The sequence below is a fragment of the Coturnix japonica genome, chromosome 5 (assembly GCF_054131305.1).
Source record: "Coturnix japonica strain WE chromosome 5, WE-NBRP24, whole genome shotgun sequence".
In the NCBI taxonomy this organism is placed as follows: domain Eukaryota; kingdom Metazoa; phylum Chordata; class Aves; order Galliformes; family Phasianidae; genus Coturnix; species Coturnix japonica.
Window position 1 is genome coordinate 21,471,831 of NC_140667.1, and position 14,258 is coordinate 21,486,088.

A 14,258-nucleotide genomic window follows, 5' to 3' on the forward strand; every position below is an offset into this window, starting at 1 on the left:
GGCTCGGTGGAGACAGCTGCAGCCCATCATCTTGTGGGGGGACTGGAAGAACTGCCCTCATGTGGCCCTCGTGTTAATTCTGAGATCCTAGGCAGGATCTCAGCACAAGGCTGAGGAAGCGTTGCCAGGAGTAGAAAGGCTCTGGCAAGGTCTCTGAGTTGGCAGAAAGTCATTTTGCTTTTTATGTGCAGTTGTAGATTTTGAAGTTTAAGAGATGAACTGGTGACCAGCATGGAGGTACAAGGCTTTGGCCTGTCCTGTGCTGGGAATAAAACCCCTCAATAGGAACTGCACCTGAATTCCATGCAGAGCAGCAAGTTTTTACTCTGTGGAGCAGTGATGCATCACAAGTAGCTTTGATGCTGTCAGCTCAGATGTGAAAGATCTGCAGGTGAAGTGGAGAACATGGCAAGCAGCCTGGGTGCACCGCTGGAGTGCAGCCCTCAGCATAGATGCGCTGTGCGAGCCAGAGGATGTGAGAGCTTGTGCCAGAAGCATTTCTTTCACTTAGACCCTCGCTAAATACTTGAGGGGGCTCTGCTCATGAGGTCCATCTTTTTCCTGGCTGTAGGCATGGGATCCTTCTCTGTCTGACTTCATCTTTCTACACAGCACTGCTTCTGCTGGTATTGTTTCTTCTGTAGCCTCACACTTTGCATACTGGCCTCTCATCCTATTTTGCACCAGCTATAGGTAACTGTAGGACAGACTGACAAGGTGATTCCAGTCAGCTATTCAGAACAAAAGGCAAGTTTTTAATATCCTTCTCTTTTCCTTGAGGCCACAAGGAGTTCTAGTCTGTTTGAGCAGGAACTGCTTTTATTTTGCAAGTAAAGTGACAAAAGCTTCATTATTTATGGTCTATAAGACGAGGAGCCCATTTTGCTGTGCATCACAGGCGAATAAGGTGCCTTTTCCAGCTTCTTCCGATCATTGTCTGCTTTTAGGATGTGCACAGCTGTTCTGATTTCGACACTCCTGTACTTCAATTAACAGTGGAATTTCTGCATTATTTTTAAGAAGAAAAGAAAATATTGCCTAACAATAGTTGATGGAGGCATTCGCCTACTCTTGTTTTAAAGAATTTAGCTCCCGGTGTAATATAACTGGACTGTAAGGAAAGAAAATGTGCTGGAAGGTTTGGCCATACAAACCCAAGTGTTCAGGGTCTTTGATACGTGCAGGTAATGTAGCAGGCTCTCTAGAGCTTGAGGGTTTGATTCAACTCCCCTGTCTTTTTTTTTGTTGTACAGATTCAGTGTGTCTTGCCAAATCAGGTTCCAGTTATACTTTGTGACAGTGAATAAACCTGTACTGTGCTTTATAGAGAAACTTTCACCTTTGGGCAAAGTTGAACAGCGAACACTTATTTTAGAAGTGGTTTCCTGGCAAGCTTTCTGCAGCGTAGCTGTAACATTCATTAGAGTTCCAAGGAAGGCTTTTCAGCGCTATTTTTCTCCTGTTTACTATGCTTGACTCAAAGTCAGATTCTAACATTTCAAGCAGTTCATCTTCAATGTCATCGTTTCAGCACTTCAGAGGAGGAGTAAATGAACGCAGTGCTCTGCCACCAGCCAGGCTAAAAATAAATAATTGGATCGAGCATCATTCCTGGCTTAGAAGTCCCTGCTAACCTGAGGTGTTCTGCAAGTTGGCTTCCGCTTTGTTTCTGCCTGAAAGAGCATTCTAGGGAGCTTTGCAGGAGATGAGCTAAATCTCAGTATCCGCCTGTGGTTTTGCTGTTTGCCATGTTGAGATGAGAGGATGCGTAAGGTGCAGACATTGAAGGGGTGATGCTGTCCATATTGCATAAAGGCAAAGCTAACATTTCCAGTGCTATTTGAGTGAATGGTAACATCCTCATCTCCTCCAAGTCCTGATAATGTTCTTGGCTGGATCTGAGCGGAGTGTATGTTCAGGGCAGCTCCTGAGCCTTGCTTCTGTGAGGTGAATGGGCAGCGATGAGGTGCCTGCTGAGGCCACCTTGGTCTGGCAACCAATGGAGCAGTCCTCTTCAATTACTTAGCTGAACTGAGTGAGCTGTCTCACAGTGGAGCTAGAAGATTACAGCTACTAACAAAAGGGAGGATTTCTCCACCGGGCACCAGGTTGATTTTTTTTTGTATTGACCAAAGCAGGTCAGGGATCGGCACTTCAACTTCACTGACATTCTTAAGCATGAGAACCATCATCCTCCAGGCTGATGTTATTTTTCTGATTAGTAGGCAGGATCTCTTTTGTAGTTTTCCATTAAGAATCTGCTTTTCTTTGTGTTTTATGGCATTCCCTTGTAGATCTGAATGCCTTGTATTTCCTCAGTTAAAACCTTATAATGCTTTCGTAATGTAAACATGTAAACTGAAGAAAAGTATTGGTACATAGAGTCACACAGAACCCAAGGGCTGGAAAAGACCTGCAAGATAATTTAGTCCCAACTATCAATTGCATGCACTTCCATAGATTGCATTCAATCAGTTTTATGAGCTAACAGGATGGTTTGAGCACTTGTATGTGCTGGAGTTTCCTTTGCAAACCTGGTATTGTCTGATGTTGCTGCTTAAATTTTTCCCATTCAGGTCGTTCTTCAAAAATGATTGGGTCTAAATGGAGTTTTATTTCTGGGAGCCAATTGTGAGTCTCCTATAATTTCTTACAGTGGGAATCTTGACATTCCATTCTCAAAAATGGTGAAATATGAATGCAAGATTAGGTGGATTTCTGAGGTTTTGGTTTTAGAGCTTTTTCTTCTGACACTGCATTGGTCTTAAGAAGATAATAGCTGCTAATGTTATTTCCTAATAATAATTTTCTACTATGTTGATATCTTTTGCTATCATTAGAAGTCCACGTTTACAGATGACAAACTGAGGTTAGATCTGGAAGCAAAAACCTGAAGACTGAATAAAAACATCTTAGGTGCTGCTTATGCTGCTAAACTTGATAGCATTTCCTGGTGGGTGAGATAACTTTTGAGTGAGGTCAAGGATGTTGCTGTTTGGATGCTTTTGTTTCTGCTGCCAGGTATCATTTGATAGAAATGTGGAACCGCTCACAGTTGTGGCACCTGTCAGTTCTTTTCTGTCAACCTGTGCATGCAGGGCTGGTACTGTACCACCCCAAATACTCACACCCTAATCTCAGAACTAACTCTTATATGATTGTTTTGTCAAAAACTGAATGGCAGCCATTTCTCAATATCGTTCTCTTGAATGAACTATCACCTGAGATCATTCAGCTTTCTTAATGAGGTTTTTAAATGGTGATTTCTGTATAATGTTCTGCAAACAGTCGCTCCCTAGGAGCAGTTAGTCACTGAAGTCAGAGCTTGTTTTTTGCTCTTGGTAACTGTAAAGTATCATGAAAGCAGCCTTCAGTAGGCAGGAACAGCCCTCCTGTTTTGCGATGTGGATTTAGGTACTTAATACTTTAAGGTGTAACTTCATTTTCTTTGCAAAGCCATAGTTCATTTGCTTGGATGTATCACAGTAGTTCCTCTAGCAGGTGAGGTATGAACTAGTTCTTCAGTCAACACAGAACTCAATTTTACGAGCAACCTGCTCAAGGTGAGGTGGAGCCCATAGGAGGAAATAAGAAATACAGCTGCAGGCAAAGTGCTGTGGAATTTAGTAATTCAGCTGACAGCGTTGTTGGGTTTTTTAGATAGAGTATTTTCCATGCTTCTAGGATCATTGTGGATAATCTATTATCCTTTGTTGGCAACAGTGAAATCCATACTTTCCATATTCATAGTGTAAAATCTAACTGGTATCAATTATTACTTTGTCTAATGATGGAAGCATTAATTCACCAGGGAAGATGGGGCATGCCTGAATCTCTGGACTGTGGAGCCACCCTCCAAAATGCTCCTCCAGAATGCTAAGAGAAGCAGTTCATCTTTTGATTTGAAAAGGAATATTTAGCCAAATTGAGCCAAAACTAACATTGTATAGATTGTTTTGTTTTTGAGTTAGGGGGAACACAGGCAAACGCTTCTCTTTGCTTAGAGGATATGTGTCTGTGGTAGGCTTTTCCACCCAAATTCAGATAGACCACATATAGTCAACAAAAAGCAATCTCTTCTGGCACAGAACGTTCCTATTACTTCAACAAATGAAACACTAGGAACAGATTATGGCCAAAAGTGATGGGTGGCCCTTGTAGGGGAGGTGTCAGTGTTGACACGCAGGCAGTGTGTATGTCTTCATGCAGTAGCTGGTTCCGTTTTCTGGAAGCTTGAATGGAAGCTGAGCAGACCCATGGATGCCTTTCTGTGGATGGTCTGCCTTTACAGCCTAAGGTACAACTCCATGAAATGGGATGAACTCATCAACATTCAAAAACGTGTTAAAAATTGGAATTCTTGCTGTCCTCACCTGCCTTCTTCTGGTCCTGTCATCACTTGTTCCTGTCCATTTCCTTTTGGTCACATATTCATTCAGTCTTCCTTAAGCTAATTTTAATAGTTCAGATGAAGCAGCCAACAACAGGTGATGTCCTATTGAACTAATGAGCTCCAGAGATGACACAAGGGATTAACTGTTATTGCGGTGACAGAGTGGGGGAAACAGGACTGAAAGGCTGTGGTGAGACCCACAGAGTATCTTTGCTGCTCTTGGGACTTTTTCCCTGGCCAGTCAAGCGCTAGCATTGGCTTGGCAAGGGGACAGGGCTGGGATATTTCAGCCTCGGCATGAAGAGCTGCATCTTACAGAAACCATTTAGGGATCAGTAGAAGTCAGCATATAGCCACTCTCATCTGTGACTTATCCATAACGTTGCACTTTATTGAGCTGCCAGTTCCTGAGTGTGGCTGTGGAAGCTGTGGCACCGTCTTCTCTAATAGAGTTTTCAATCTTTGTCTGATTACCTTTTGATTTTGTTCATTTACTCCTTAATCCTGAATGCAGTAGATCCTTGAAAGACTTAGTGCTAGGCCGCTGTGTTAAATTGGTTGTACAGAGGAGTTGACTTGAATCTGAAGTACATTTTACCCATTGAGAGACTTGATGGAGGAATTTTAAAGCTGTAAGAGAAAATAGATTTTTGCAATTGCTGTTTAAGGTTACCAAGTACTTCAGCGGTAAGTACTCATAGTGATGTTATTGTGTGAGGGTTTCACTTGCCTCTTGTGCTTAGAATTTGTGCACTTGAATAAACTAGAATAGATTTGGAAATAACGCATGGGTTGAATTGGATTCTCAAAGCACAAAGCAATTGAGCAGATAGCTTAAAAATCCAGGCGGATCGTGAATAGTAAGTGAGCAAAAAACCCCTGAAATGACAAACTGTAGCTGAATGAGCATAGCTTCTTATCTTTTAAAATCACTCTTTGGAGAATGTCTTACTTGGACTGTCGAATTGTCTTGCAGGTGGATTCACCAATGAACTTGAGGAACCCACATGATTTGGTAATATTAATGAGACAAGAAACAACAGTTAACTACCTCAAAGAACTGGAGGTAAAGCATAACATTAACCACTAACATTCCTTAAGATAAGATTATATTTTTTTTTGGTAATGGTGTTAGTGATAGATGTAGACAAGGATCAGAAGTCATTATCAGCTCAACTCCAACAAATGGATAAACAATTCTTCAGATTTCAGGATTTTTGTGGCTCAGGTTTGCTGAATTGGTTTTCATTGTCCTCAATTGCATCTACATTTTTGATTGTGATTTTGTTGCTGGCTACTGTATTCCAGAACTTTTTATGGAAGTGTTGTCTTAGATTTGTTATAGCAGCTACTGAGAGTGCATCCTGTAGGCAATGAGAGTACACACACAGTAGGCTGCAAATTTCCCTGCACGCCTCTCTGAGCCGGTCAAGCCATTTTCACTGCTCTGTCTAGGACGTGTGAGAGAGCAGGTCACCACTGTTTTAATTAAAGCCCCTTTATTACAGACCTTCAGAGTGGCTGGGGTTGGCAGAGACTTCTGGACAGCTGGTCCAATTCAGAGCCAGCGAAAGCAGGGTGCCCAGGTGGCTTCTGAATGTCTCCAAGGAGGACACTCCACAGCTTCTTGTAGCAACCTGCACTCTATCACATGCACGTCACAGAAGTGCTGCCTGATTATTGTTGAAGTGGGTTTTGAAAACACTCTTCTGAAAAGAGCTCCAGTGAGCTTTAAACTGATAACTTTCATGGGGACTAAATCTTAAATGCCTAAAGCTAGTAGCTCTCAGACTTCCTTTTTGATATGCATTCACTCCTCTTTCTCTTGTGCCAGCTTTCATTTTGTCAGATGAGAGTAACTAGCTAAGAAGTTAAATGAGCACCTGAGATAACCTTAGGCAAATGGAACAGAGATACAGGAACAACAACAACAACAAGAAAAAGTGGGACTGCCCCATATGAGACTGCATTCAGCCAGTCTTTCTTACTGAGATATTCTCATCTTTGGGTCATGGGGTATTTTTGCTGTAGATGAAAAAATTACTGTAGGTTGTTCAGGACGTGGGTTGCGGATTTGTATGACTAACACACAGTTATTCTCTGCTATTCTTTTTGGCCTGTTGCCTCAGTTATTCTTTACATATTGACTGCTTAAGAGTTCATTTTGTTTGCAGTCTGGTGCTAATTTTGTGAGCTCCTGAAGTGTAAGAGAAGGGTTCAAATATGACAAAACTCACATGTTTTTAACCACTACTTCATTTTCTGAATGGGCAACAATGAATTTGAAATGCTGTAAGCCTTCTTTCTAGGTATAGCAGGAAAAATAAAGGCCTGTTTAAGTTGTATTGTCTCTCTTGAAAGTACTTGTTTTTTATCTAAATAGAACTTTTTACATATCCTTCAAATTGACTTTGATTTAAGGAAAAAGCTGAATTGTTCACTACTCTACAGTTTGCTTTTGTCAATATGCATATTTCTATTTTTCTGTTTCCTACAGAAACAGTTAGTTGCTCAAAAAATTCACATAGAGGAAAATGAGGACAGAGACACAGGGCTGGAACAAAGGCATAATAAAGAAGACCCGGACTGCATTAAAGCAAAGGTGCCCTTGGGGGACCTAGATCTGTATGATGGCACGTACATCACCTTAGAGAGCAAAGATATCCGGTAATGAGGAGTTGTATATGTTAAGATCTTTACTGAATGTGGGAAAAAAAAAATCTCTTCCTGCAATTAGAAAGAAAAATACTGTCATGTGACTGTTCTTTAGATGAGTTGTTTTATTTTATGTTAATATGAAATCACAATGAAACAACATCTATCACTGGTTACAAAAGGGAGGTACTGTTTCTCTCCAACTCTGTGTTGTTAGCTGTTACCCAAGACTTCTCATTTCCCAGGCTCCCAGTCAGTGTGATATGAGCAGATGCAAATTAAACTGAAGTGCATCATGCAAAAAGGGGTTACGTTTGCTTGAGTGTTGGGGATTTTTGAGCTAGACGTGCTTTTTGTAGTGGGAACTGTCTCAAATTTGTATGGAAGACCAAGATGTTGAAGCTTGCAGTCAATTTTTTTTTCCTATGCCTTTAGCCAATAAAGGCTTTGTGGACAGTCTGACATGCAGCTCTGTTTGTATTTTTTCATCAGAGCTGACCGTTTCAATTTTGTACTTCTGGGTTTTGGTGTTTGTTTGTTGGTTTTTTTTTTTTGGACATGAGGTGGAAAAATATGAATGTTGTCCTAAGATACCTTCATCTGGGCCTGTGACTACTTTTTTGTTCTTGTTTGATTGTGTTCGGTTTGTGGGGGAGGAAGGGATGCAGGGCATGTTCAGTTGAGTTTGCATGCATGGTCATTTGCCTGGCATATAAATCATGAATCATACCACCAACAGTCATTAACTGTACCAGTGATACACTAGGTTGATAGTGATGCCATTTGGTGACTGTCCAAATGTTGATATCTTCTCTAGAGCAGATTGCAATTAATTATCTTGTTGTGTTGGCATCCTGGGAACTGAAATGTGGGCAGGCATCAGAAGGGATGCAGAAGCACTGTTTTTGTAACAGTAGGTGAAATCAGAGTGCTGTGTCTGCCAATTGAAACATTGTATCTCTTAAACTGTAAGGTATCTTGATCTGGAGTCCACTATGTTATGTTATGTTCTGTCCTCAGGCCGGAAGACTATATAGATACAAAGTCTCCAGTGCCTCCAGACTTGCAGCAGCCAGATTGTACAAAAGTTCTTGATCTTCCATACAGCATTCATGCTTTTCAGCACTTACGGGTAAGCGAGCAAATGGAAGTGTGTTATTTTATTTCTTCCTCTATCTGGAAGAGAAATAGTAACGTCGTAGGGGCAACTGTGAGTCAAGGCTGAAAGGTAATACAGTTTTTTGAAGGCTGTCTTGGTCTTCTTTATAACCATGATTTTACTGTGATTGAAGTATTTGATTATAGGAGAATGCTTCTGTCAGGTACACGCTTGTCTCTTGTTTCTACCGGTCTTATTATAGAGAATATTCTTAGGATTTTATTTTCGTGACGTTTCGTCAGTAAAATGGCAGGTTTTTATGTCTGTGTTTAAATATTTCTGTCTTGTGTATTGTTTCAGTTGCAAATTAGAGAGTGCTGAGCACGGTCATTAAGCTAGATGGAGATTCAGGGTCAGAAAGTTGTTTGCATGGCTGTCAACATTTCATAACGTAGTTGACTGTCTCTTAGATATCTGAATGCCAAGCTCTAACCCAGAGGAGGAGGTAATTGCTCTTTGCTAATACAAAGTTCATCTGCTTTAGAATGATCACAGCTGAAGTGTGATGCAAAAGTTGCTTTGGTCAACAGAGTTGTATGAGCAGCTTTTCTAATGCAGACCTAGCTTTAGCACTCATCTCATTATATTTATTTTCTTACTAGTCTCAAAAATAATTTTTCATCTACAAGTATTTTCTTATGAAGAAAACAGGAATGAAAGTTTTCTAGTTCTGTCCCTGGATCTGGAGGTACCTTCTCTATTCAAAAAACAAGAAAAGAGGGCAGTTCTATAGTGTGTAACCTGACAAACATGAGTTAAGTGCTTCAGTGGTGACTAGTGGCACCAATGGCTACCAAGTAATACAAAGCTATTGGAAATTAATGTTTGTCCTATAGCATTCATCAAGCAAACGCTGCTTTTGGAGGAATTGATATTAATGACTGCTTAGGTGTTTTCTTATCAATAGTAATATACGTTATACATCTGGCAAAGGTGACAGTATCTTGTAAAGGCACAGAGATCTTGTTATGAAAGGATGATAGGAATGTGAAATAGTAAAACTGGAAATTTTCCTGAAAGTTGTGTTCTTATGCATATTTCTCAGGCTGATTTCTCTAAAATTAATCTTCTTTTTTTTTTTTTTTTTCTTTTAGGGTGTTCAGGAAAGGGTTAATCTTTCTGCACCCTTGTTACCTAAAGAAGATCCAATCTTCACATACTTATCACGGAGGCTGGGAAGAAGTATAGAGGAAATAGGTCATCGTATTTATGATGGGTTAATGAAGGTATGAAGCTGTAAACTTACGGTATGTTGAAAAAGAGTGCTGGAAAGTGTTCAGAGGATTAGATATGCCTAGTACACACAGTCACATCCAGTGCTAGCCTTTCACATGTATTCTAGTTTTATGTTTCAGCTACAAAAGATAGAGTAAAAACATTTTCTGCAAGGTAATCAGAGGCAGGATAAAGCATTAGCAAAGCCAGTAAACATATACTGTCATCTTTAATAACTCTTACTTTTGTGGCCTAGAGAGACGACATTCATTGCTCTGTTAAGATATAACAGAGCTTTTAAATAAAAATGAAGGTACTTAAAGATCACGTGTGCTTTTTTTAAATACTTTTGTGCAAGATACAGGAACTCTGTTTCAACTCAGAGTGTAGCTGCTGTTGCATAAAACTTCATCACTGCTTGTTTCATTTTGAACTTTCACCAGTGTAAAGTGCAGGAGTTGTGTTCCTTTCACAGATCTATGTGCCGATTCATTCTTTCTGAACGTTCACAGGCATTGCCAAATGCCAGCTTTCCAGAGGAAGGGGAAAACTTAGAGCAGATTAATGCTTGGTTTTCCATCCCTTAGTAATTAAAGCCATGAATGACCTTTTAGTTCATCTTAGTTGATAGTACAGTTCTTGTGTTTCTCTTTACTGCAGAACTCTTCTTCCTGGGTACTTTATAATATGGCTTCATTTTACTGGCGAATAAAGAACGAACCGTACCAAGTAGTAGAATGTGCCATGCGTGCCCTTCATTTCTCTTCAAGGTGAGAACTGCTGGTGAAGGTATATTTTTGTCAGATTGCTTTTTTAGTTATCCTTACTTCATAGCGGATCTTTAAGAATGGAAGAAATAAGCACTGTTACTTATGTCTAAATCATATATGACTAAGAATGTGATTTTTCTTCGGAATCCACATTTAGTATATAACTGAAGAATGAGTGTGTCCTTGTGCACAGTCCTTACCTAGTCTGACCTTTTAATGGCTTTTTTTCTTTTTCCTTTCTTGTTTAACTAGGCAAAACAAAGACATTGCACTGGTAAACTTGGCAAATATTCTGCACCGAGCTCACTTCTCTGCGGATGCTGCTATTGTGGTCCACGCAGCTCTGGATTACAGTGACTTCTTTACCAGCTATTACACCCTGGGAAATATATATGCAGTAAATATTATCTTTTCAACACCTATAGAAAAACAATGTTCAGTCTTTCTGGCTTGACTTGTAATGATTTAGTCTTTTACAATGCTTTTTGTGTTACACGTTTTACATGCTTAATGTTTATGTTTCAATTTAAATATTTTCATCCAGAACTCTTGTCTTTGCTGAAGATGTTTGTACTTAGAAATAAATTCAAGGGAAATTTTCATACAGCCTCAGTGTAACAGTTACAGTGGCTTTAATTTCTACAGACAGGCCAGCCATGACTGCAGATTACATTTTGAGTTGAGGACTTATTTAAAAATGGAGAAAGTTCATTAAATGTTACACAATAATAACTCATTCTTTATTTGTCTCTCCATCATTCTTTTTAGATGCTTGGGGAGTACAACCACTCGGTCCTGTGTTACGATCATGCTCTACAGGCCAAGCCAGGATTTGAGCAAGCTGTGAAAAGGAAGCATGCTGTACTATGTCAGCAAAAATTAGAGCAAAAACTGGAAGCTCAGCATAGGTAACTAAAGCACCACTGTAGCAGTTATGCATACAGTCTCAATTTATTGTTCTGATGAAGCAATTCTTTATATTTCCAATAGAATAATAGTGATTTACTTTGTGAATTTCTTCATCTGCATGATAAAATTATTACTCTAAGTAACCCAGAACAAGGCTGAAAATATACAATATTATGGGAAAAGTTGTTATTTAAAAAAAAACATTCAAAGTGAATCTTTTCTACTGTCTAATTTTCAAGATCACTTCAGCGAACCTTAAATGAATTGAAGGAATATCAGAAGCAGCATGACCATTACCTTAGGCAGCAAGACGTTTTAGACAAATACAAGCTCATCCAGGAGGAACAAATCCTGAGGAACATAATTCATGAGACCCAAATGGCGAAAGAAGCTCAATTAGGTACAGCTTTTCAGAGTTCATGCTTATTTATAGCAATGGAGAATTACATGTATTCAGATTGATCTCATAGAATCTTTCATGTTGCAAGGGACCTTTAAAGGCCATCTAGTCCAACTCCTCTGCAGTGAGCAGTGACACCTAGATTAGGGTGCTCGGAGTGCTCTCTGGGCAGCCTGCTTTAGTGCCTCACCACCCTTATTATGAAAAACTTCTTCTGTCTGATCTGAATCTTTGCCCTCTTTAAGTTTGTAACCATTTCCCCTTGTCCTATTGCAACAGCTCTACTAAAGAATCCATCCCTTCATTTTTTATAGCTCCCTTAATATATTTTTTTAATAGCTCCCTTAATATTAATGTCAGAATGTAACTTTGGATACCTTGGTGGTCCTGAGTTGTTGGTGCTCTGTTTTGCTTATTGAAACCAGTGATTATGGTGTGTTCTCAAAATAGGTGTTTTTTGAGTCTTTACAAGATGGAATTCCTGATGAGTGGATTTAAAAAATAAAAAATTATGTGGGAAGAAGTGGAGCTTTTTTTTTACTGCACACTTCTCATCTTCTCAATAACCTCACTTTGATTATAAAATAACATGCTTTGTGCTATGCAGGGAATCATCAGATTTGTAGACTGAGCAACCAGCAGCACAGCTTGCACTGCCAGTGGGACCAGCCTGTTCGCTATCACCGTGGAGATATTTTTGAGAATGTGGAATATGTTCAGGTTTGTCTGTGAACTGTTAACCACTGTCTGAAGTTATGTCCTGTTTTCCCCACTAGCAAAGTAGTGGAGGTTTTGGGTTGTGGAGTTTTTTGGGTTTTTTGAAGCTCGTCAGAGGAGGACGTACCATTGGGGATTTTGAATTATAGTGAGAAGTGGCCTCTCCCCTTCTGAGAGTTTGAAGTATTTAATGCTTATTTACTTTGGTAGTAGTGCAAGCTAATATTGATAGTAAGTTTTAGAAATGTCAAGCTCTTATTAATTAATAATCTTACTATTAAGTAAGGCTCTGTTTTACTTAATTAAAAAAAAATAAAATAGGTATTTACATTTAATTTTAATATTTTTTTCTAAAGTCTTCTTTTTCTGGGAGATAAGAGCTTCTGTAAGACAAGACCACTTCTGTAGTCTCCTTTGCATTGTAACCCTGTATAGAACAGCTAGCTGCTTTTTGTATGAAGGACAAAGATTACTCACTTCTGAGGAGTTACAGCTTTCTCTCATTTAAATGTACTACATTCAGGCATGCTAGCAGGAGTCTAATGTTTAACTTCCCTTCGAAGAGGATGGGAAAGAGACAAAGATTCCTAAGGATTTGATTTTCTTTTTGAGTGTACGTGTGGGTTGTGGAATGAGAACTACTCCTTAATGGAAACAGTATTCCAATAGGTAGCTTAGAATTGTGTTTAATATTTCATTGTCTCTACAGCCTTAAAGTGGCTTGTAATTTCTTTTGTTTACTATGCTATTGTGTGACTCAAACAATGTAACATTTGTTCACACCTTCCAGTTTAATATTTTATCCCTGCCAGAAGGAGCAAAAAACTGCAGTGCACAATTAACAAATGCAAGAGCCGATCTCCTTTGTGATCAGCTTAATGTCTGCTTTTGTAGCCCTAAAATCAGGTGTTAGCCTGACTTAACAAGACTTGGTATTTTGTGTATCTTCAGCTAGAGAGTTCACTAAGAAAATCTGATACAGGAATGTCGAGGAGCTTTGGAAACAGGGTGTGTTCTAACAGTGAAAACCCTGAACAAAATCTAACCCACTAATGTGTTAGAGCTACACATAAAGGCTGTTGTTTGATTTGTTTTGTAATGTGGAATGTGTTGTGGAGTTTCCTGTTATCTGGTTTTAGAAACAGGATTATTTATTTTTGATTGTTGTTTTCTTCTTGGGTGTTCTTCCTATTCGGGTTATCAAGATAGGTTTTGGAAGCCATAAGACTTAGTAACTCCAACTTGAATTATCGAGATTTGTGGTGTAGATATGTTTATTTTGTTTATGATCTGCTAGAAATGTTTACTTTATCTTTCAGCACTTTTTGCTTATTTGCAGTTGTATTTTCATCATTGACTTTTTTACAGTGTGAGTATTTTTATGTGGTGTGAGTGGAGCAAGTTTAAATTTCTATTTTTTTTAAGAATACCCAAATTTCAGCTCATTAATGAAGCTTAACTTCATAGTTACGGGGGCAGACATTCCACCACTAACATATCATCTCTCTTCTGTATGGAATTCTGTTTTGTTTCTAGTTTGGTGAAGACTCTTCCACTTCAAGTATGACATCTCTGAATTTTGATCTTCACGCAAACCAAAGCGGCCACAGCCAATCCTTGCAGTCTTCCCCAGTTGCTCGTTCCGTCGTTTCAGTGTGGAGCGTAGAGTCCAATAGAGTGAGTGAATGGAATAGACTTTGCTCTTTTGCTTCTTCAGAGAGGAGTTACAAAAGCATACATCTCGTCTTTGTTTGTGCTTAGCATTTCTTTAACACGCTGAACATCTCTATTGTCTGTGGACCAGTTTCTAGTCATTTGAAGCATAGACAAGGTTGTTCTCAACTGCCTTAGAAGTCTGCTGCAAGTGAAGCAGTGCAGCTAGAAAACTGAGCTGCTGTTCTGGAAAAACTTGGAATATAATAGTTTCAAAGCTGTCTACTCTTTTGTTCCTCCAGGTTATTCCTTGTGTTCTTATTGGCTTCTTGACTGACATATTGAAAATGTTGAGTAAATAATTTCTAAAATTCCTTTTCCCTTTAG

At 39.3% G+C, this 14,258-nt stretch overlaps 1 protein-coding gene across 2 annotated transcripts in view; it reads left to right on the top strand.

Moving 5' to 3' along the window:
- The window catches only part of TTC17 (tetratricopeptide repeat domain 17), a 45,520-nt gene that overhangs the window by 3,813 nt on the left and 27,449 nt on the right, over positions 1-14,258 (top strand). For both annotated transcript variants that reach the window (XM_015864473.2, XM_085550233.1), the window contains exons 2-11: positions 5,370-5,459; positions 6,891-7,060; positions 8,069-8,180; positions 9,302-9,433; positions 10,083-10,192; positions 10,445-10,589; positions 10,961-11,100; positions 11,341-11,501; positions 12,109-12,221; positions 13,755-13,895. In XM_015864473.2, coding sequence (XP_015719959.2) covers positions 5,370-5,459; positions 6,891-7,060; positions 8,069-8,180; positions 9,302-9,433; positions 10,083-10,192; positions 10,445-10,589; positions 10,961-11,100; positions 11,341-11,501; positions 12,109-12,221; positions 13,755-13,895 — 1,314 coding nt within the window. The remainder of the gene's footprint in view (positions 1-5,369; positions 5,460-6,890; positions 7,061-8,068; positions 8,181-9,301; positions 9,434-10,082; positions 10,193-10,444; positions 10,590-10,960; positions 11,101-11,340; positions 11,502-12,108; positions 12,222-13,754; positions 13,896-14,258) is intronic.